The following is a 25,567-nucleotide window of genomic DNA, read 5'->3' as shown; positions in this document are numbered from 1 at the left end:
TGAACCCGTGTGAGAAGCACGTTCAGCTATCTTACCTATGCATGAAAGAAGGCTGATTGGTCTGTAATTTTCAGGAAACTGTATATTTTTTCCAGGTTTGGGAATTAGGAAAACGTCGGCAATTTTCCATCTCTCTGGGAAATAATTTAGTCGGAGGATGGCATTAATGATGGCTACCAGATGCATAACCCCTTTGCAGGGAAGTAACTTGAGTACCTTGTTTGTTATTCCATCTGGACCCGGAGCCTTTTTGTTATTTAGTTTTCTTAAAATCTCATATACGTCTGTTGGTGACACGGATTTGTTATTGGATTGGAGTGAGGCATTTTGAGTTATTTTACGCACTTGGGTGTGAATTTTACTTATGAAATTTATATCTGTATTGATATAATTGGGGCTGCATTGTTTTTCTAAACTGTCAGCAAATGCTTCAGCTTTTTCCTCGTCGTTGTAGACAACATTAGATTCACCTTGGATTGGAGAAATGTAAAACGCTTTCAACGGAGTGATTTCATCATTTTCCATATTGATTGATTCTCTGTGTTTAATTGGTGATTTTGTTATTCCAGAGTTGGTTACGGTGGTCCTTTAGGGCATATCGAACCTGGTTTGTTCCTCTATTGACTTATTGCTACTTGTTTATCCGCTGGGTCCACTGTTCTCTGCTATTGTCTTCTTAATCTATTTTTCTCTTGGATAAGACGTTTTATATCCTGTGGGAGTTTATTTGATAGTGCACATTTGGTTATATTTGTTACCTGTGTTATAAGGTGTTTTAAGTTGTCAGTAGTTGTTTTTCAAGAGTTTTCACTGCTTTTTCTACATCTTCGGCAGATGTTATATGCGGTATTTGACCAAGGTTTTCCTGGAAGGCTGAGGGAAGTTGTTTCCAATTTATAAATGTGGTGGTGTTTTCTGTTAAATCTTGTATGGTGCCTAGTTGTAATATGATTGGGTTATGATCAGAACTTAAGTCGTTGATTGCTTGTATCTGATAGCTGTGCGCTATGTTTTTAATATAGCTATATCTAGTACATCAGGACGTCCGGTAGCTCCGTAATGTGTGGGTTCAGTGGGTCCTATTACTGTTATATTTCTTGAAGTGGTGTAAGAGTTGAGTATTCTTCCGTTAATATTTGAGTTTCTGCTGTTCCAGACTGAATGTTTGGCATTAAAATCTCCAGCTATAATCATTGCTCTGCCTGTATTTAGTATCACATCTAAGTCAGATTCAAGGAGTTTTTTTTATTTGGGGGATTGTAGGCTGCATATATTGCAATGCTGCTTGTGTTTTCCATAGGTATTTCTATTCCTGTAGTTTCCATGTGTTCTGTTTGGGGTTCTGCTAGTGAATTATGTTTTATGTTTCTTTTCACAAATATGGCAGTGCCTCCACCTCTAGCAAAGCATTTGTCTGTACGGTAAGTGCTATAACCATTGATTCTGATTTTGTCACTTGGACGAAGATGTGTTTCATTTATGAGGATGATGTCTGCTTGGGTTTCTGCTGCAAACTCCTGCAGCTCCTGTAATTTAATAGATAAACCATTTTCGTTCTATGAAACAATTTGTAACGATTTCGTTTTTCTTTTATACTTATCCATTAAGAATTTCCATAAAGAGTGATTGTGTATTCCTTAAGATGATATTCTTGGCTTCTTGAGTTGGGTTGGTTTGTTGGAGTTCAGCAAGCATTTCACCTAAGTGGCTTATTATGTTCAGTAGAATAGGTTTGTTGGTTTGCTGTGATTGCTTTGGTTTTGGATCTTTTTGGAAGGTTGATCTTGTAACTTCAGCATACGATCTTCCATCCGTTGTGGAGACTATGGTTTGATGGGAGGACGCTTGTTCTTGAAGTGGTTTACTGGTTTTGAGTTGTATCTTTTGTTTTTGGGTAAATGCTATACAGCCCCTATAGTTTGCAGGGTGTGGTCCTCCGCAGTTTGCACACTTTGCTGGAAGTGTACGAGGTTTATGGCATTCGTTTGATGCATGTTTGCCACCACATTTCACTCAACGAAATTCAGCCTTGCAGCATCGTTGTGCATGCCCAATCTTCTGGCATCTATGGCACTGGGTTGTAGTTGATTTATGTTTCAATGCCTCAACTTTTATGACTAGATCACAGATGGTTTGGAGATTGTATATATGTTTTTGGTCTTTACTTATTTCAACCAGAATTAGGGGATAGGGTGTTTTATCAGCTCTCCGCATTCGCTGACTTTAATTGGGCTAAATCCCTTAAGTTGGAGGTCTGCAGTGAGGTCTTCTATTTGCAATGTTTCAGTTACTCTCCTTAACAGTATCAGATCCACAGAGAGGAGAATCACGGCCGGAGCCCCTCAAGGCTCTCTGCTATCTCCCCTACTATTCTCCATATACATGGCAGATCTCCCCAAACTATCTCCAGCTATCACCGCTCTGTATGCCGTCGACACAATCATTATAGCCAGATCCCTCCGTCCACACCTGGCCACAATCAAGCTGCAGAGAGCAGTCAATGAATTGGAGGATTGGTACACGAAGAGGCGTATCGCAATTAATCCAAACAAAAGCTCTGCAGTACTTTTCACCAGACGTAACGCAGAACCGAATACAAGCATACAAATGTTTGGTAAAATCATCCCTTGGCACAATTCTACCAAATATCTGGGAATTCATCTTGATAGACTTCTAAACGTCAAGTCACATATGGATAGTGTTGCCACTAAGGAAAGTCAGATTATAGCACAGCTATATCCACTTCTGAATAGGAACAGCTTCCTAAGCATAAGCAACAAAATCCTCCTTTTCAAATCGGTAATCAGACCGCAACTAACTTACGCCTCTCCAACCTGGGGTCACACGACTAAAACCAACATCAACAGACTTCAGATAATATAGAATAAATGCCTAAGAATGGCATTTAATGCCCCATGGTTCGTCAGAAACATCCAGTTACATCAAGAAGCCAATCTTCCAGATATTAAGACCTACATGACAGGCATTGCGGAGAAATTCTTCACAATCACGGATAATCACCCAAATCAGCTAGTTCGACAGGCAGCGGACTACAAGCCCTCAGATCGTTTCAAACATAAAAAACCGAAATCCTCCATCGCAAGAGAAAGCTGATACAGCCTCAATGCTCACAATGAGCGGTTAATTACCCACAATAATCTCATCACCCACAATCTAAAATCGAGATGAAGGGATAAAGAGTCAAGGACTCAGTTTATCAGCCAATTAAGTTCAAAGTTCATGACAGATTAGAGACTTGGAATGAAGCATAATCGACCGTGAGATGCGGTGATTAATACCCTTGGAGGGTAATGGATGGCAATGCTGTAGCCAATGAAGTTCTAACTGAGGCTCAGCTATTGCTGTTACCCTTCTGCCATGATCAGAGCTTTAATAGCTCAATAACACCTTATCCCTACAGTGTCCTCTAGAGATAACGGGGAAGATAAAAAGCATTCCTGCTTCGCCCCTATTAGCCAGTCCTTATAAGGATAAGGATGACAGATTAGGAAAGGGTTTTCGTGAATCGACTGAGATGCGGTGATTAATACCCTTGGAGGATAATGGATGGCAATGCTGTAGCCAATGAAGTTCTAAATGAGGCTCAGCTATTGCTGTTACCCTCTTGCCATGATCAAAGCTTTAATAGCTCAATAACACCTTATCCCTACAGTGTCCTCTACAGATAACGGGGAAGATGTAAAGCATTCTTACTTCGCCCCTTTAAGCCAGTCCTTATAAGGACTATAAGAAATGAATTAAAAAGTTAATTTATTGCACTTTTCTTATCCATATTTTGTTGGAAAGACCAGACAGTTAAGCAATTCAATTATTGCGTTAAAACAGTATTTTGGACTATGTGTTATGAATTTTGCTGTTTGCAAAACAAATTTGTAGCAAATCTGTTTTGCAAACTCTCTCTCTCTCTCTCTCTCTCTCTCTTCATATTGCTTTCGAAATCTAATAAGTAGGCATATGGTATTATACAGAGATGGTGAAAGTGATCTTTCCAAGACTTTTATAAACATCCTTATCCCTGGAATTCTACTGACAATTTATTGGTTGCACTCGAGCACAGACACTGATACACAATCAATGAAATGATATGTATGTCCAGAAATCCATATAACTATTAATCAAAGTGTTTTATGAGGTTTTCCACAGTTTTAAGTACTATCGCAAGCAAAAATAAAATTTTAAAAATATATAAATAAATAAATAAACAGATAAAATAAATAAATATAAATGGACAGAATGTGGATAGTAACAATACAAACGCATGAACTGTTTATTCAGAAATAGCAATTACACCGATTTTTATTTTATCCACAAACAATAGTATGCTAAGGATGAACACTATTCTGACGATTACAACTGCAAATTCAGACGAATCAACTTAGCTTGTGGCGATTTGTATAACTGACGATTTTGAGTAGAAATGGGTACACATTCAAATTTTCGAATCGCGAGCAAAGAGATCAAGTGGTAGCGCTCAACAGGATAAAAGGCTGCGCTAAGCGAATTGTGTTTGAAGGAAACTCTTTTTGTGAATAAAGTTGCAAACTTCGATGTCTTGTAATGTCTCAAAGATATCATCTGGATGATTTCACTCGTGAAGAATTATTGAAAAGTTTCAAATTGCCAGAGAGAGTTTGGAATATCACAAACCTTTGTATCCAGGCTCTGGGCAGCGTTTCTAACCAATGGAATGTATTCCAGACATTTGCTAAGAAGTCGCCCTCGCTCTACCACGGAGAATGAAGGCAGATGTTTGATTATAACAGCGAAACATAATCAACACACCACGGCATGTCAGCTAGCAAGTCGCCCCATTCGATCACAGTTACGTGGATATCTCGACAAACTGTGGCAAGTAGTCTGCGACAAGTAGGCCTACACGCCCAAAGGCCTTCTGCGTTCCTTTATCCGCAGCGAATCGCAGAACACTTTTTCAGTTATGTTGTATCCATAAAAATTGGACAAAACACCAATGGGATAATGTACTCTTTACAGATGAGAGTCGTTTTAGTTGTTCCTCCGATTCTAGACGACACTTGATCAGTCGTGGAAGTGGTACTGCTTATCATCGCAAGAAGGGTCGTGAATGGGGTTAGATACGCGGTACTGGAGTCATGGTGTGGGGAGGCATTATGCTTAATGGACGCACCGAGGTCCTAGTGTTGGAAAAAAGGAATATGACTAGTGAACGACATTGCAACGAAGTTCTTCAACGTCATGTTCAATTGTTCCGTGGTGCTGTAGGCGAAGAATTAACTTTTATGGATACCTCACCATATTGTAGTTTTCTGTAAGCGCTGTAAATTAATTTCTTAACTATGTCCTTAGTAAATTTGTCAAAAACGTATTGCAACTTAATTTATGCGAAATTGATAACATATTTTATGAATATAATTTATTAGTAAGCTGGCAATAAATTTATGTCCACATGTGACTGTACTCATGAATTTTGTTTCATATACAGGTAAATATGTGTTGGTCCACCGTAGCTTTTGGACACCAGTGTATTACGAGATTCTAGCCAGTTATGGAGGTGCACTGCTAGTTTTCCTATTAATGATGGCACAAGAATATTTTTCGGTAAATAAAATAACATCTCTACTACCAAACTGAAAATTGATAAAAATAGAAAAAAAAAAATCTTGCCCATCGGCGGTACAAAAAGATGCCTTGTTTGGACTACAGGTTTGCATGCAACCTTTCATGGGTGGGATCGACATAAAAAGTATAATTTAATTTAATCTAAAAGTGACTTTTCTGGATTTTTATATTCAAGTTTATTATAATTTTATTAGTGTTGTCTTTAAATGTACAAAATATTTTAAAATATATCAGTATTTTAAGATAATTTAAAATAATTTCTATACAGACATTTTACATTGCTATATACATTTTTATTGGAGAATTCCATTTCAGTGACTACTGAAATGGAGTTCCCCCAATCCGGATAAACGGAGCTTTCTTCTTATAGATGGCGATGCTCTTAAGACTCTCGTTGAATCAGATCCAAAGCAAACCATACAAGAATTAGCAGAGCAACTTAATTGATCATGGTCAACTGTCCAAGAGCACTTACATAAGAGTGCTAAGGTTCTTAAACAGGGTGTATGGGTACCGCATGAACTGTCAGACAACAATAAAGCACAGAGACGGGCGATTTGCAATTCATTGTTGACCAGACAACAAAATGACCTCTTTTTGGAAAGAGTCGTAACTGGTGATGACAAGGTGCTGTATAAGAAGGTTAAACGCAAAAAACAGTGGCTTTCTCCAAATCAAACTCCAATTCCAACACCTAAAGATGGACTTCATCCACAAAAGGTTCTGTTGTGAGTTTGGTGGCATATTCATGGAATTATTCATTACGAACTCATGGAACAAGGTAAGACTATCACAGCAGCCATCTACTGTGAACAATTAGAGCGACTACATCAAGCATTCTGAATCAAACTTTCTGCGCTTGTCAATCGAAAAGGGGTAATTTTGCGGCAAGATAATGCAAAACCACATTCTGCAAGAATGACTCAAGAAAAAATTAGGCAGTTAGGATGGGAACTTCTACCACATCCTCCATATTCGCCGGATATTGCCCCTAGTGACTATCACTTATTCAGGTGCTTAGAACACAGCATAAGAAATAAAACCTTCCGTTCGCAAGATGATGTCCAAAGGAGTTTGATATCATTTTTTGCCTCCAAAGAAAAACCTTTTTTCAAAAAAGTAATTCTAAACTTAGTAGATCGTTGGAATAAGGTTATAATTAACGATGACGATTATAGAATTGAATAATGTTAATTTGTTCTTTAATAAAATTTATATTAAAAATGTAGTTAAAAAAATGATTACTTTCCGGTCCCCCCTTATACATTATTAGTGTAGAATTTTCGCTTAAGTATCACAGGAACCGACAATACAAGATTGCAAAATGGTAATTAAAAATCAAACTAAAAAAAGGTTAGTAAATTTCATATTTATTTATTTATTCGTATGGTATTACCCCCTTTCTCCCCCTCTCTCTTTGGAGGGGGGGTGAGCCCTCCTCATGAAGGATTAGGTATATTTTATGACTTTCCGTGCCTGTTCACGGGGTCAGTTTGCCTATTCTGAGGGACGAAGAACCGAGTTTCCGGAGGTGAAAAAATGAGAGTTTCCGGGATGTGGGATTAAATATATACTCAGAGCAGAGTAGAATTGCCTTAGGTCTTTTGTGTTGTAGTGATCAAATTCATTGTAGTCTGCAGCTTGTTGGTTCAGTTGATTTCTGTTCATGGCCACATTTGAAGACCTTTACTGCTAGAGAGTGAAGGAAAGAAGAGATAGATGGAATATTGGTATCATCTTGAATCTGATTATTTCCCATGGGGCATCTAGTATCATCCGTAAGCATTTGTTTTCTATTCTTTTTTCTTTTATGTTGAGCCCATACACGAGAAGTTGGTTGATCAACCTACAATACATTAGCATACATATATAGTGGGTTGGGAAAGGATGAACTTGTTTGTTTACATTTGATTTGAAAGACTGTGTATTGTATTCCTTGGGAAACACATCAGAGGGAAAACGGTTCCACAATGCAGCAGTTCAGTTGCAGGGATGAAGGAAGAGGAAAAGAAACTGGTTCTGTTTGATTGTAGGTGTACTGTGAAGGGATGTTGAGCAGTAGCTGCACGTGTTCCAACGAGCTTAGTACTAAGTGGGGGAATTATTGATGTTATTTCAGATGAGCATTTCTCATGGAAATATTTGTAGAACATACATGTTGCGGAAACTAAAGATCTGTGTGAAAGTGGGGGGAGTGAGTTGGTAAGAGATGGGTCATTAATAAGTCTAATTGCTCTCCTCTGCATTGAGTCAAGCATTTTGAGGGAGCTTTTAGGGGCCCTCACCCCTTATGTAGTCTCGTTCCACAATAATCGTTGTAGTCTCAGTGTGTTTGGAAGTATGGCTCCACGCTGGAGAGGCATAAGTAATTATGGGACGCATCACCATCTCATAAAGTAATAGTTTGTTTCTTGTATTTAGTTTGCTACGACGATTAATCATGGGGTAAAGTTGAGCGATAGCTTTGGATACTTTCGTGCAGAAGAGTTTGATGTGACTTTTGAATCGCAGACCATTTAATTGTATCCCAAGATATTTAGTCTGTCGTGGGATGTTAGCATTAAAAAGTTGAATATCTCCTTTCTGGGATACAAGCCTTCTGGTGAAGAGTATGGCTGTGCTCAAAAAGCACAGCCATACTTTTCACCAGAAGGCTAGTATTCGCCGAAAGGAGATATTCAACTTCTTTGAGGAGTTGAATATCAACTCCAATCAGAGAACCATTTTTCCAGCGTAGCAATACTATCTTGTAGTCTTCTGGTTATCAGGTAAGGAAAGAGAGATGTTGTTAATATTGTAGTATCGTCTGCATATAGAGTTATGATGGTCGGCATAGGATTTTGTGGGATATCTGCCATGTAGACTGAGAACAAAAGCGGAGCTAGCAATGAGCCTTGTGGAACTCCCACTAAAATATTATGTTTGTTAGAGATTATTCCACTGATCTTCGAGTGCCTTGTTCTGTCACTGAGGTATGATTTAATTAGACGTATTAAATGTATTGGTATATTTGCTTTGATGAGTTTGTAAAGAAGACCTTGGTGGCAGATTATGTCAAAAGCCTTTTCAATGTCCAGGAAAGTATAGAACCAGTATGTTGTTTCCAGTTGCATCCTGTAGTAATATATTCAACAAGTCGATGATGAATTTGGTGAAGTGTACTGTGGTCTCGTCTGAAACCTAATTGTTCAGTCGAAATGACGTTTAATTTATCTATAGATTCTTGCAATTTAGATAGGATGATTTTTCTAACAATGTTTCCTAGATTGAATAGTAAGCTGATAGGTCGATAGTTTTGAGCATTGCATTTGATTTATGTTTGTGTATTGCATTGCTATAAAGCAATGCAATACACAAACATTAGTTTGTGTATTGCATTGCTTTATAGCATTGCAATACACAAACGATAGGTTTGTGTATTGCAATGATGTCGGCAATTTTCCACGTTGCAGGAAAATACTGCAATCTTAATATTGCGTTTATGATGTTGACAAGATGCACTATAGTTTTACGTGGAGCAGTTTGATGATTTTGTTTGTACCGTCTGGATGGTGCTGTTTTGATGTTTAATTGTTTGATGATATTAATTGGTAGGGCTAATCAGTTCTGAGTTGTTTTGGGTTTGCCTTAAAGGGTATCTGACATGTTGGTGAACCTTGTAGACGAGATTGATATTTATATTTTCATATGCTGGACTGCACGGCTTTTCCAGATTTATGACGAGAGCTTCGGCTTTCTCTGTATCTGTATTTACTATACCGTACTCGGTCTCATAGGAGGAAAAGGTTCACGTTTGTTACGGAGAGTTTTCAAATATTTCCAACTTGAGTGATCTTCAGGTTTCTGAGAGCTTTTCTAACTAGATTGTTCAATTTGTTAAGGAGTTTTCGATCTTGTGGAGCACGCGTGTTATGATATCTTTTCCTGGCTTTGTTCTTTTCCCTGATTAGATTCATAATAACTTCCGGGAGAGGTTGATAGAAATATCTAGAACGTCTGGACTGCCAAAAGGACCATGATGAGTAGGTTCTGTGAGGTCTGCTACTGCAGTATATTTGAACCTCATGTAATTGTTTAGTATACGACCGATTCTATTGGTTTTTTTGCTGTTCCATATTAAATGCTTGCCATTTAAATCCTTTGCAATGATAGTGGAATCTGTGGTACATAAGATGGCGTCTAAATCCGTCATCAGTAAAATGTTACTTGGTGAGTCGTAGACTGCATAGATTTCAAGTCTTCCGACATTGCTGGTGTAAACTTCAATGCTTGTTACCACTAGATATTTGGTTTGTGGGTTGGTTATGGCATTATGTTTAAGGTAGTTCTTAATATAGATGGTAGTACCACCACCTATGAAGTCGAGCCTATCATTTTTATACATAGTGTATCCTCGTAATTTCGGATTGTTTGCTGGCCGAAGATGTGTCTCACTGATGAAAATTACATCTGGCTTGTATATGAGTGCGAATTCTTGCAGTTCAAGGATATTGTTGATGAGGCCGTTGGCATTCCAAGCGGCATTAGGAGAGAGTTTGACAGAAATTTGTTTTTATTCATTACTAAATACAGTTAGAATAGAGTGTTTTTTTTTTTTTGCAGAAATTAGTGATGGGCTAGATTTGCTCAACTCTTGTAGCATGGTAGCTAGTGAAGCGGTTATAACAGCAGTGAGGCTGGGATTTATTTGTTCATGCCGTGTCAGTTTCTCGGAACGCACCACATTAGCATAAGTTTTGTTCCGTGGTAGATTTCCTTCCTGATCTGTAGAGTTTATTTTAGTTGGAGGATGATCAGTATGATTGACAAACCTAAGGTTACACCTGCCAAATGCGCATTTGGCAGATGCAACGCTGGGTTTGGCACAGGATTTAGTTGGGTGATTTTTCATCACATTTCAGACATCTATAGTCATCCTACATAGCTTTTGGGCGTGGCCAAATTTTTGCAATCTATGGCGTTGCCCGGCTGATGATCTCTTTCTAAGGGTTTCACTAGTAATTCTGAGACCGCAGATGTATGTTAATTTATTTTTGAGTGCTGTTAATTTCCACTAACACAAGTGGCATTGGCTTTTTGTCCGTTCTGTACATTCGACTCACCTTAATGGGAATCAAACGATGATCAATAAAATCTGTTGCGATCTCTTCTGAGGTGGTACCCTCAGTGACTCGTCTAAGTACAAGCTTCACATTTCCATCACTATTTAGGGCAAACGTCTGGTATTATAAGTTTGAATTACCCATAAGTTTAGTTAACTGACGGTAATCGCTGACTGTAGTAGGCTGAAATTTTATGCCTTCGTCTGTATTTCTCGCCCGGAAGTAGGCAATATTTTGATCCTTAATGATTTGTTTGACCGAAGTCCACTTTTCTTTGTCGCGTAGAACGACTAGAGGAAATCGAATCTTCTCATTCTTACATGAGACATCCTTAATAGGAGAGTCATCCTCCATGTGATCTTCTTCCCTTCGTCTATTACTGACATGTTCCTTCTGTGAATCCAACCGATCAATCTTCTTAGGTGGGGAGACCATTAAGTTTACGTTTTCATCCTCTGGACCAGCATTGTCACCTTTCGGGTCACTTGCCAACGAATATAGATTTAAATATCCCGGCCACTCGAACTCAAACTTCTACAACTCTTTAACAAGGTCAAGCGCTTGATGTCGGTCTAAATTTTTGATTAAGCCGTATGAGTTTAAGTTTTCCATGGGAAATTAAATTCTTACCTGTTAATCAGCTACTGATGTTCACAAGCACAAAAGTTAAGATCGAATAGGATCAATTACTATAAACAACAGTATGATACTAGGGTTATATAATATAATATATATAATATAATAACATTCATATCCGCAATCACCTTCTGCGAAAACCCTTGTGTGATCTCCGTTGTTATGTTATCCTAGTCCTTATAAGGACTGGCTTAAAAGGGCGAAGCAAGAATGCTTTTCATATTCCCCGTTGTCTGTAGAGGACAGTGTAAGGATAAGGTGTTATCGAGCTATAAATAAAGCTCTGATCATGGCAAGAGGGTAACAGCAATAGCCGAGACTCAGTTAGAACTTCATTGGCTACAGCATTGCCATCCATTACCCTCCAAGGGTACTAATTTTAGTCGCCTTGTACGACATGCATTAGCTACATTGGTGCTATTCTTATCCCGGCAACCACACGGGGAGTTGTTATGTTATATTTCTTTTTAAATGTTATTAGTTGAAATAAATATTAAAATTAAAAGGTGTCTGAATATATTTTAAAATATTTTAAAAATTTTGGAGAAAATTCTTAAAAGTTCTTTTATTTTATGTTTTAATGTAGTATACTATATTTTATATTATTCTCTGAAATCAGACTAATGTTTTCAGCACTTTTAGTAAAGAATTGAAGAAATGGAGATCAGAATGTTTTGAATTTCAAGTTCCGTTTTGCGTAGATCATGACGTAATACTCTTGTAGCAACTTCAACTAAATCGGTTTCTATTGTATTCGAACGACTTCTCCTGCAGTCTGGCAAAGAAACCGTAAAGATCTCGACAAGTGTAAAGGTAGGGGGGGGGGGGCATATCAATCGATGCTTGTGTACAGCAACTGTAAATACGTAGAATAAATTGAGTGATGTTGAAACATCCTGTAGATAAAAAATTATCGATTGATTTTTTGAAGAATTTAAAGATAATAAACAAGAAAAAACAAGAATACCTCGTTCTATAGCATTAAATTATTGCAGGCAACAAGAAAATATTTCTGAATTTAAATATTTTAAGATTAATTCGGATAGAATCATCTCTATTCTGTTTGACAGAATTTACTTGCTTAAAGGTTAGGAAATTTACCTGCAGTTGTCTTCATTTAGGAAAACCAGAACTCCTCTGAAGTCTTCACCAAATGTTTTAAATGTTTCGACAATACCCTCAAATTCTGTATAGTTTGGATTCCTTGAAATCTTCAATTGCTTCACACAAACATCCTCAGCTATAAATAGTTAAACAACAAAAGTAATGAGATCGCAGTATACCTTGTTTTCCACCACTGTATTGAAAAATCTCAGCAAGGTTTTATTGTTCTTATATGCACCTACCTTCTTTTGAAAGTAATGTCGTGAAGTTTTCAATCCCTTCCATCCCGTATTCTCCATCTGCAGCCACTGTGAATATTGCACTCCATTTCAGAAATTTTACTAGTTCTACTAAGGCTTTCACTTGATATCTATCCGAAGGTACAACACGAAAGAAGTGTGGAAATCTTATCTTGTCACTGAGCTCAGTGGAGGTAGAAGCATAGCTTATTTGTGGTATCTAAGGGATATAAAGATGCAATAGGTAAGTGACCAATCAGATGGAGGAATGGCAAGAAGAAAAAAAAATTGAAATTATGGTGTGTCTATGTAAAGGTCTTGGAAGTATTAATTGATCGATAGGTCATGACCTAATGCCTCTAAAGTGAACTAGAAACGGAATCCTCTGGTGTTGGTTAAAATTATGCCAAAGGTTTGAGTTAAGTTGCATGTTAATTTGTTATTATTTTTACCCACGAAAAGTTGTAAACTTATAGTAAATTAGTACTATGGGTGGGCTTAGGATTTTTTTTTTTTTGTGTTTTTTTTAATAGTTCGGAAATTCTGCTATAGAGACCAAGCAAAGAACGTTTAAACTAATAAGCAGTGCTAGTCTTACAGTGAGCGACAAAAATCATCCTTACCTAAAGACTCACAAACATCCGTACCCCCCCCTGTGGGGGTTCAACCCCATAGCTTTCTAGTTGGATCCACTCTGCCAACTAGGTCGACATCATACACGTTCTCCGACTACTGATATATTAATTTTTGGTGGTGATGGAAAACTCGAGATTACGGGAGATATATCCTTATCAACTCCGCACGAGACCAACTAATCATCTGTATGAAAAGACATTGTAAATGTTCATCTATAATGTTTTCTTTTATGCCTTTTAAAAGGTATATGAAACTCGGAATTATCACTGTAGGAGATGAACAAAGATTTCTCTTTAACTTTTGTCGATAGTATCTGGATTCTATGAAACCATATATCCGTATACGTTCGTAGGATTCATAGGAAGCGAACAAGGGACACAGTCGCGTTTCTTGGAAAAACTGGCTTTGAGATGTAGACCATAAACAAAGAGAGTATTGTGGTGTGTCAAATGAAATTTCGTATCTCTTCTAAGGTACATTTTTAAAACAGAAATCTCACCATAAAGGTTGAATGTTAACAGCGTACATATTCGAGCATATTGGATAAAGGTTAGCTGATTCAGGAACTCTACTCTGAAGCCAAATGTAGCATTTTTTCAACCACTTTAGACCTGCGATACTTAGGTTGGTGATCATATATAGATAGAACGATGAATTCAGACTTTTATCATAAGCATCCATGCCACATTTGGACTTGAGCTATCAGTTATCTACACTGCAAATGGTTCTTCTTAATTGACCAAGTTCCTAAAAATCATGTAAGTTGATGGCTGGGTTTTGATCATCTATACCATCTATATCAGCTTAGTTATAGTTATAGTCATAACTATAACTAAGCTGATATAGATGAGCCCTCTGGTTGGAAAGACCTGAGTTAACATAAACCTTATCAGATCATTGTAATAAAATTGTGAGTTAGCCAATCTCGTACGCAAGTGGAAGATTTTTTCTCTTAGAAACTCAGGTTTTTTCGTACTTAAATGACTCATGTAAACCGGTCCCGTGATCACACAGATCTACAGCATAAATACTTGACCTTTAGCAGATGCTGCATAGGAGTGGCATACCGGCTGCATTAATTCGTCGTAACCCGTAATTAAGGGACTCAACTCGTCTTGGGAACAAATAGGTTGAAGAAGTAAGCTGACTTGGTTTAAACGTCTGAATCAAACTGATTAAAAATGAAAATCTTAAATACCAATGAGTTTTGAATATCTAATTTATATCCACTTTTATCCTGATCTACTTGAAAAATTAAAGGAAATAAAACTGACTACAAAAGCCCTTCTATGAGAAAACGTGCATTTAAAACCGAAGTCAGCAGAACATTACAGAAATGGGGTACCGAGAGAGAGAGAGAGAGAGAGAGAGAGAGGCCGGAAAGTACAAGGAAGTGCAACTTCCTCCAATTCTTCCCTGTTGTAATCTACTGGTGTCTTTCCGCTATCAGCATGGTGACACAATTTCCGAAACATCATAAATAACGCAGGATTTACAAAAGACACGGTCTGTCACTCAGTAATCCTCACACTCACACAGAAATCCACTAGAACAGCTTGCACCTTAAGCACGAAATGGTAACTAAATTACGTACACACTTGACTCACAAATGACGGTAAAGCCATATTTATTGTCACGGCATCGACCTTGGTTTCCTCTGTTAAGTCCTCCATGCGAAGGTCATCCGTTTTATGTTTTTCTCTTCGTTGTGTAACCATTGCGTCTTCTGCTGGTGTATAATTATCATATTTTTGATTGGTTGTCTCAATGTCTGTGTTTCTTTCTCTTTCCCCTCCCTTTTTTTTTAATTACTGAAGAATTTCAGCCATGAAATTAAACCAACTCTTGTTGTATTAAGTGCATCGCGTCATATACTATTTCTATCATCGGATACTTACAGACATAAACAAAACATGTACCAACTGACAGAAATTAATAACGTATTGTCTTGCGTTTGACTATAATCCCCCCTCCCTCTCTCTCTCTAATTTCAAATAGGAAGTCGGTGCTATTGTGCTCCACCCGCTCCTGCAAACATTAACAAGATTCACAGATGAAAAGAAGCACATGACGATATGCTCTAATGTTAACTCATACATGTTCTATCTGGTGCAGAGTCAGAAGTGTATTATGGATACTACATAGATTCCCTATTATTCTCTTCAAATTCCTTGTTCAGCATCATTGCTATTTGGTAGTATTTTTAGATTACTAAGAGTGTAGAGTCGGAAACAATAAAAATGAAATTCTTGTATAAAAATCAATCCAAGTAAACAACAATAAGTAAACATAAATTTTCTTTATGTTGAAGCTGTTGTATTTGTTAAGATAAATGTGCGAGATTTAAATACTGTCTACAGATATACTCAGTACTAATGTTTGCAATTCTTTTCTAGGTTTATAAATATATTATAGTTATTAAAAATGTACGTAATAGACAATTTTTATCTTTTAAATTAAACGCCATCCTACTTAATGGGATCTAAAGTGACACAACAAACTACCCTAGGTTTTGTCTGTGAAGCAGAATTTCCGAGTTTTCTTAAGTTTGGTACGCCTAAGGTTTTAACATGCGTCATGTTTTTAACGTTTCGTGGGTGGGAAGGATATAAAATGCTATATTCTTTTTTGTAACATTTCAATTATTTATTTAGTTCTGTTCTATTATTTTTGATATTATTTTTTATTTTTTTAATAGATATTTTATTTATTTACATTATATTGTTAGTTTATTTATTACTGTACACAAACCTTTAAATATTTCTTCGTAGGACATTACATGTTAATATACTACTTCAAAAGTGAATACCGAACTGCACACAGGAATCAGCTCTGACATTTAGCTCAAAGGGCAGTAAATACATCCGCCCATTGAGTAATGGCTACGGCCATGCAATAAGAAATACTTGTCATGCTAAATTCACTGTCGTGCAGTGAATTTATGAATGAACTATCTCCACGTTCAGAAACCTTAACGAATTCCCTTTATATAGAAACATCACAAAGCAGAAAGGTTAATGAAAAGTGTATCATAAACAATAAACTTGAAAAGACAATAGATAACTGGGCCAGTTTTGACTTATGATCACATGATTATGTATGTCCTGAATTATTCCCATACAGTAATTAATTATTACTATTATTTGGACTGAATAACAACAGTCCAAATAATATGTCTAAAAAATGAAGTGTGCTTCAAATCAACAGCAAATAGTCACTGGCGTCTTCGAAAATCAAAATAGAGAACCTTTAACTATTATTACTAGTGTTATTTGATGATGTCATTAATTATGCTACACCGTCTATTAAAAATAAATATTAAGAATATTGCCAATAAAGTATATCATTATTTTATTATTATTTTAGCCAGTTCCCGAGTTCGTCAATCTTTGGCATAGGTAAGTAGGATTTAGAATTTTCGCTCGTGGAAGAAGCACTTGTTTTTAACCCCGCAACTCGTAAATATCAACCACGGAACACGAGATGGCGTCAGTTGTCTACCATATTATTGTCACCTTATTGTCAGAAGTGAACTCAGCTAATGGACGAAGGATGCATTCTACCAATTTCAAAAAGGTAGGACTAAAACGTGCTGCCTACCTCGTGAGTTAATGATTAAACGGCATTGAAAGATTTATTATTATTATTATTAGAATAAAGAATGAAATCATTCAAGGAGAGAACGTTGGACTCATGAATAAAGCATAACAATATCTGAAAATCATCTGGCAGAGGTAATTCGAGATTATGTGTAAGTTTATTTAGAAATGGCCTAATGTGTTACCAAAACATCCCAAAGAGGGATTTTGTCTATAAGCAGGTCTGAAGAACATTTCATCACCTTAGTCCCAAAATTTTAACCTGATTGACAGTCGAACGATCTTATTATTTTAATTCGCATTAGTCCATACAAATCGAAGTTTCTGATAGAATCTTAGTCACTGTATCTTAACTTTCATTCAGTAGTTTCGATTTGGCACAGTTTTGCTTAAGAAACCTCTATTGTATAGAATAAATACTGACGTTTTAGTTTTAGTTCGAAAGGCTTTATTAATTTGATTTAGTTAATAATTTCGTTATATGATCATCAGAACATAGAAACCGAATATAAATTGAATAAACTCAAGCAAAAGTCCTTTCAAATTCTTAATACACTCTTAATTCCTGTAGATTTTAATATTTCTACCAGTAGAATATGCGACTACTGCTTGATATCTTGTTCTTGTTCTTCTTGTTCCTACACCTTAAAAAGGAACATTGTATATGCTTTCATGGAATAATCAGGGAGAAATGTATACATGGAACCTGATGTCTATTAATCAAATTTAGAAAATATTTCTGAGACTTCTGCTGCTGAGATTGCACAGAATTGGATTGAGTGAGTGCACAATTTCAACAATTTCATGTGCGCCTGTACTTTCAATGGCAGACGTATTAGGAATCCTAAATGTATCTTCTCCTCTCTACTGGCAACAAACGTATAATCATAATGGTGGAGATGAACATTTAGAAGAAAATAAATATATATATAAATGTTAAAGTTACCAAGCTATTTTATATGTATATATAAATATGAATTTCGTTTTAATCCTATTTTCCCAAGTAAGCAAACAGACAAGTAAGTCAAGTTTGCGCCTGCAAGTAATGCAAGTCTGGGCGACTACCTGCGGCAAACGTGGGCGACAAACGTTGTAGTTTCATAAAACGTTGTATCATACAACTACAACGTTTTCATGCTAATTATGTATAAAGACTGTCTGCGTTGTTCATAGTCTTTTAACCCTCAATGTTTAGTGTTTTTCTTTTATAATGTCACCTGAAGAAGGCTGTTACAGGCCGAAACTAGTAGTGTGTTTATATTAAAAGCTTTTTACTTAAATTTCGGTTCTAGTCATTTAATTCTTCGTAATATATATATATATATATATATATATATATATATATATATATATATATATATATATATATATATATATATATATATATATATATATATATATATTAAAAGAATATTCAGGTAGATTATTATGTCTATATACGAATGCAAAGTGTATCAGAAACAAAGGAGTAGAGCTTGTTGCCTTGGTCAATATGTTGGGACCTCAGATTGTAGGCATCAGTGAGACCTGCCTATCAGACATGCTAACTGATATGGATTGTAAGGGGTACTGTGGTTTAGGAAGGATAGACAGGATAGAAGAGGAGGGAGAAGGTGCTGCTAATGATATCGGATGACTTGAATCCAGTTAGTGTTGAAACCTATGATTGCAATACTAGTAACAGTATTTCATGTGGCAGTGAATTTGAATCCATCTAGTGTGAGGCTGAATCTAACAAGATGAATTACATAGTAGGGTATTGTTATAGACCTGGTGGATCGGTTGCTAGCGATGAAGAAAGGCATCACCAAATAGAAAAGATGAGCGCGAAAAGAGTAATCATAATGGGAGACTTTAATTATCCAAATATTGAGTGGGTAGCAGTAGAATCTCATGCGAAGAATGAAAATGCATTTATTGAGCTGTTGCGGGACAATATCCTCAAGCAGCATGTCACGGAAGGAACTCGTGGTCAAATAGTGTCAGATCTGATTATAGTATCAGAAGGTGTTTCAGGTAAAGATGTAACTATTTTGATTCCGGTAGGTGACAGTGATCATGCAGTACTCACTTGGGAAGTGACTAATTTTATGAATGTTCCATTCATAAAGGATTATATGATGAGCTACAAAGCAGGAAATTATGACCAACTGAGGAGTATACTGAGTTCATTGGAATGGGATTGGTTGCTGGATGGGAAGAATGTCGACAGTGCATGGAAAGCATTTAACACTTTCATTGCCAAGCTGAAAAGTGGAATTTCGTGCGGTGCCCAAATTTTTTTTATTTTTTTTATTTAGTTGGCGACGTCCACGCGATAACGCGTGATCGACCGTTTGGTGAGGGCTCGCGTCGCGCGATATCGCGTGATTGGCAATGAACATGTTAAACAACACTTGAATTATGCGATATCAGAATGTGCCCCGAGAATTCTAAAAATAAATTGTATAGAAGTTAAATGGATGTGTAATCTTATTAAGTAAGAAATTCGTAAGAAAATGGGATGTGGAAGGAATACCGTGTGCATAAGGATAATGTCTATTATGAAAACTATAAACAGGAGGCTAGACTAGTCACAACAGTTGTAGAGAAAGCTAAGCCTCAGTATGAAATGAAATGGCTGTGCAAGCTAAAGACAACCCACAAGAATTCGATCGATATGCTGCAAGTGAAAGAAAGAGTCAGTATGAACGAATAGCTGTTTTGAATGCAGGTGGTGTGAGGGTGACAGATGCAGAAGAGGTTGTTCAACTAATGAGTGTCCATTTTGCAAAAATCTATCAACCTGGATATGCAACATTGACTTCACTGCAACCTCTTCACTGAACGAAGAAACTCAGGTGTATGAAGAGGAGGAATTAGAGCTGTTGCAGAAACTGAATAAGAATTCAGCAATACGGACTGATGGGATATCAGCAGGGGGGGGTGCTAAAAGAGTGTTCAGCTGAACTGTTATTCCTTGACCAAGTTATATAATTTGAATCTCAGAACAGTGAAAATTCCGCAAGAATAGAAAAAATGTTTGCTAATCCCATTGCACAAGGGGTGGTTCAAAGTTCGATGTATTCAACTATCGACCAATCAGTATCTCAGAAGTGGTGGTGAAAATTTTGGAAAAATTTGTCAGGGCTCCCATTCAGAATTGAGTTGACAGTGAATCTCTACTTTGCAATGAACAACGTGGGTTTACTAAGGGAAGGTCATGTTTTAGAAACTTGCTCACGTACGAGGGTGGTCTGAACAGTTCTCGGCCTCGACCATAGATAGCAACACTATCAGCAAGATTTTGTTTTCTAAGTTGGTACATCTGTCATAAGCTTCCATTTGAAATTGCAAGTCATTCTATCAAGTAGTTTGTTTTATACAGATGTCTGAAGCAAAAGTGTTGTCTGTATCCCTTGAAATCGATAAAATTGTGTATCGTGCGGTTATAAAATTCTCTGTAAAAGAAGGTTTAACGCCAAAAAGTTCATAAAAGTTTATGGGCACTCTTCTACTTCAGTTTCGACAATTAAGAAATGGACTGCCGAGTTTAAACGTGGCCGTAGCAGCCTTGAAGGTGATCCAAGTGAAGGACGTCCAAAAAGCGTAACAACACCAGAAATGATTGATCAGTGAACGATATGTTATTGGGTGACCGGCGAGTCAAAGTGCGTGAATTGCTGAGACTATAGGCATTTCAAAAGAACGTGTAGGATATATTTTGCATGAAGTATTGCAAATGAAAAAGCTTTGCGCAAGAAGGGTGCCGCGCTTGCTCACAACAGATCAAAACACTCGCATGAAAATCTCTGAACAGTGCTTGGAGCGTTTTAACAAGAATGAAGGTAATTTTGTGCGTAGATTTATTACTATGGATGAGACTTGGATTCAACATTACACACAGAATCCAAATAACAGTCAAAACAGTGGACAGAAGCCGGTTGTTCAGCGCCAAAGAAGACAAAGTCTGTTCCATCATCAGGAAACGTCATGGCGTCAGTGTTTTAGGATGCTAAAGGCATTTTGTTTATTAATTATCTTGAAAAGGGTAAAACAATAACTGGGGAATATTTCGCTCTTTTAACCAGACTAGACGAAAAAATTCGTGAGAAAAGACCAGGTTTGCAGAAGAAAAAAATCGTCTTTCATCAGGACAATGCACCTGCCTACAAAGGTATTTTGACAATGGGAAAATTAAGGGATCTGCACTATGAATTGTTAGAACATCCACGCTATTTCCTCAGATTTGGCTTCCTCTGACTTCTGTCTCTTCCCAAAACTAAAACTCTTCCTCGCTGGCCAGCATTTTTCTTCGAATCAAGAAGTGATTGCAGCTGTAGAGGGGTAGTTTGCAGATCTTACTGAAAACCACTACACACAGGGACGGGATAATGGCGCTGGAGCATCGCTGGAATAAATGCATTAGTCTTAAGGAAGATTATATTGAAAAATATAAATAATTTTGAAATTATAAATTCTTTTTTTCATTTTTAATGCCGAGAACTTTTTAGACCACCCTCGTACTATAACTCTGTTACCATTGAACTAGACAAGAGGAATGGATACACCATGATGCTTTTAGATTTTGCTAAGGCTTTTGGCAGAATACATCATGGAAGACTGTAGCATGATTTGGAGAAAATGGGTTTGATTATAAAATATTAGCGTGGATAACAGGATAGTCAACTGACAGATACAAAAAAATAGTATACGGGGTATGTGAGTCTGCAAGATGTATAAGGTAACTAGTGGTGCACCACAAGGATCAGTCCTTCGTCCACTGTTATTCAATTTATACATTAATGATATTGGAAACGATTTGACAAGCGACATACAGCTATTTTCTGATGATGCAAAGATGGGTAAGGTAATCAGGAATCCTGCTGATATACAGTACTTGCAGAATGAACAGGCTGGAATTGTGGGCATGGGAAAATGGATGTCAGTAAATGTAGTCATTCACTTCGGTGTGATAGATATCCAATATCGTTATTATATTGGTGGAATTATGCTAGAAGAAATTGATGGGGCTAGGGATCTTGGAGTGTTAGTAGATAGAAAGTAAAGATTGCAAATACAACTCAAAAGATAATTGCAACGCTGAAACGAATATTCACATGTAAAGATTATGATCTCATTTTGCCTCTTTATGAGACCTTGATAAGACCTCACTTGAACTATTGTGCACAGGTCTGGTCTCCTGTTTTCCGTTGTGATTCTGATATATTGGAGATAGTGCAAAGGAGAATGTTAAAAATGATATCAAGATTATGGAATATTGATTGTGAAGACAGATCGAGAATTTGTAGACTGCAGACACTAGCAAACAGGAGAAAGAGGGGTGATATGATTGAGGCGTACAAACTTCTGAAAGGGTCATACAGGATTTCAGTTGATGGAATTTTTTAAGTTTATTGAGGGCGGGGAAAGGACAAGAGGGCCTCTTGTTAGCTAAGAATGAATACCGCTAAAAGGAGTGAGGCCTGGATTTTTCTATCAGGGGGTAGTACATGAGTGGAATGGATTTCCATTGGATGTGGTATATTCAAACAGTGTGAATGAATTCAATAAGTATAATGGCTGGTGTGTGTAGTATGTGGCCTCCCTCGATGAGTCCCTGACTCCCTGACTCTCTTATTATTATTATTAAGCAATAATAATAATAATAATAATAATAATAATAATAATAATAATAATAATAATAATAATAATAATAATAATAATAATAATAATATATGGATGATTCTTCAAGGATAAGATGAGAATCACGAGATTCCTATTCCGCCCCCCACCATTTCTGGGAAAGCTCTCTCGCTTTAAATCGAATATCCTGAAATAGTATTTAATGTAATTAAATGAAACCGCAATTCTTTGGAAGGGTTTCATCAGCAAACAAACATTCTCACTGTTAGAACTCTGTCAAGTAGATACGGAAGGTATCTGAATAATGGTTTGTGTGTGGGGGGGGATTAATAACGGAAATCTAGGATAATTTTCTCAAATATGGAAATATGGAGTCATAAAGGAAACGCATCACGTTCCACTTCCATTATCAAGTTTACTAGAAATAATTCATGAAATTAACAAAGAGTAATAGATTATGTGCATAATAAAAATTTAAAATCTTCCAGGTCCACTCCAGAAATACAAATTACCAGAACGTCAGTAATATCCAGGATGAATTTATTTTTCTTATGGAAATTAAATCCTATACTTGTTCCTTTGAGTTATCCGCTTCAACATATCTCCAGGTTTTCAGCAATTAATGTTGCTTCCATTTTTTCTCAATGCATTTCTACTGATACGTTGTGGATGCTTGGGATTTCCGTCTCGACCGCACATGTCTCTCTGTCTTGAGATCGTTTTTCCCCTCACGGTGACCTGCAGTTTGAGTAAGAGGAAGGAGGCGAGCTAGAATTAACGAGCAGCCATGGGAAGGCTGTATTTGGGAAAACGTCTTGGACACATGACATGAAGTCAATGAAAGATGTTTAGTTCTGTAGGCAGTTAGAAATAGTTCAGAAAGAAATTTTGGACTCACCCGATTTTTCATGTCAAGGAAAGAAATCAACAATGGCTCGATATTTGACCGTAATTGTCACTCTTAAAAAAAGCCTACATATGACAATTGCCAGAATGGCATGATAATTTTCGCTTTATTTGAAAGAACCAGGATTCGATTCCCGTATAAAATGCTACCAATCTTTATAAGGGCTTTACAATCAAAGGTGAGTTCGACGGTCTCTTATGGAGATGGAAGGGTTTTTCCCCTCCCAAAACTTGAAAAAAGAATGCACGTAGTTTACAGACATAAAAAAAAAAAACATCTGTCTTAAAGCTTTAGGTACTTCGGTCATCATTCCAACACGCATCAAATCGAGTGTTCCTACTTAAACATGTCCACAAAGTTGAAGTAATAATGATATGAATTCATTGTTGTAAAAATTCATTTAGTTACTTTTAAAATGATAGATGCAATTTAAAAAATAAATAAATAAAGCTAAGTTTCAAAAAGAGAAAAATTTCAAGTTCTTTTTATAATCTATTTTGAAAATAATATAAAATATTATAATAATTGAATTACGAATGTATAAGCATTGTATTTGTATCTTTCAAGCACCGTGTAATCGAAGCATTCTGTGTTAACAACAAAATCGTCGTTCTTATTCTCCTTCCGGTGGTAAGAAAGCAAACTTTTAATTTTCCAATCTAGGAAAAATGTTTTTTTCTTTATGGGATATGAATATTCTTTAAAAAAAAGTGAAATTGATTTTCGGAAATATAAACTCATTATACCTCAAAAGAAATACTGAAAAGAAATCAAAATCAATTACTATGTAGAATGAGATCAAATAAAATAGAAATGGCGAAATGAAAGTGAAAACAAAGAAATAATTATGAATTGAAATAAAAGATCTCAGTCCTGACAGCTAATATTCCTATTTCCATTTCTGTTATTATCTCTTACAACGTACACGAGTTACGATGTTTGTTTTGATCTTTTCTAAAATATTTAAAAATATAAGAATATAATTTCTGGGTAACTATAATACATATATCAAATTAAGGAAATTCTTTTAAATTTATTGAAAAAAACTGAATTATTTCGGATATATAATAATACAGTATTTTCTTTTTTTAATATAAAATTATGATGTAGGATTTCAATGAAAGAGTGAGCATGATTTTACAAATGGTCTCCTGCTGTTACATACACACATTAATTTAAAATTTTGCTATTCAATAAAGTTTCGTTAAGATTTCATCTCAATTTTCAAAAGGAAGAAGATCAATGTATTGGACAAACGAAAGGAATACAAGTACTTACGTTGAAAGGACGAAGGATATTAGCCACCATCATAGATACAGGACTGTTAGAAGCCCCGATAACTCCAACTAGCGGAGATTTCATATTCTTGGTTATTTTATCATCATCATCTAAACGATTGTATTTACACGAATCATTCCTTGACGTGAAACGATCTTTTAACATTTCAAAACTCTGTTGCAGAGCATAAACGTCTCGCGAGCATGTATCAGCTATCCGTGCACCTAAAAGTACGTTCGGTAAGAGATTTTTGTCTTTATTAATCTGATTCAATGCAAAGAGCATCGCTTCTAAACGTTGGATACCCTTGTCGGGTTTAATCTCACCACAGGAGCCAAAATCGTTACCCTGTTTATGAATAGGAAAAAATCCACCAAGGGTGAGATTTCCCTGTTTCTCCAATATGAACGATAAAGCTGCAGGTATAATTAGGAGTATCCGGCATAAATAAAACCATCCAGATAAGAACATTTTGATGTAGTCTCCACACATTATAATAATTATCAGATCTTGTAATTGTTAGCCACAAGCATTTGCCATCAACAAGTCAAAACCGATACGCCACCGCACTTCCTCGGCGCCAGGTACAGTTACTGGAACTAAAACAGAAGGAACCTAGAGTTTGTCGGAACTATGATCGTAAGCGATAGGTTTCTTGAGAGTTGGGTGCTTCAACATCCTGTGCATCTCTGTGTGTGTGTGTGTGCGCGCGCGCAAAAGGAAAACGAAAGACTCACTTCCGGATGAATGACCCTGGTTGACAAATGACAAAAGGACGGTTTTAAAATTAACACGACCGCTAACGAGAGTTAACTGATACTA

General features: G+C 36.5%; 1 protein-coding gene across 1 annotated transcript in view; it reads right to left on the bottom strand.

Annotated features, from left to right (window-relative positions):
* The window catches only part of LOC150106627 (metabotropic glutamate receptor 4-like), a 46,400-nt gene extending 21,073 nt beyond the window's left edge, over positions 1-25,327 (bottom strand). The window contains exons 1-3 of the mRNA XM_090392588.1: positions 24,746-25,327; positions 12,704-12,920; positions 12,459-12,597 (exon numbers count right to left, since the gene is read on the bottom strand). Of these exons, the coding sequence (XP_090248714.1) occupies positions 12,459-12,597; positions 12,704-12,920; positions 24,746-25,237 (848 nt within the window). The 5' untranslated portion in view covers positions 25,238-25,327. The remainder of the gene's footprint in view (positions 1-12,458; positions 12,598-12,703; positions 12,921-24,745) is intronic.
* Between the last annotated feature and the right edge of the window lie 240 nt (positions 25,328-25,567).

This window comes from Typopeltis vanoorti, chromosome 5 (genome assembly GCF_054136105.1).
Source record: "Typopeltis vanoorti isolate ZY-2024b chromosome 5, IOZ_Tvanoo_1.0, whole genome shotgun sequence".
NCBI lineage: Eukaryota > Metazoa > Arthropoda > Arachnida > Uropygi > Thelyphonidae > Typopeltis > Typopeltis vanoorti.
Note: the sequence above shows the minus strand (reverse complement) of the source record. Positions and strands in the feature narration are given on the sequence as shown.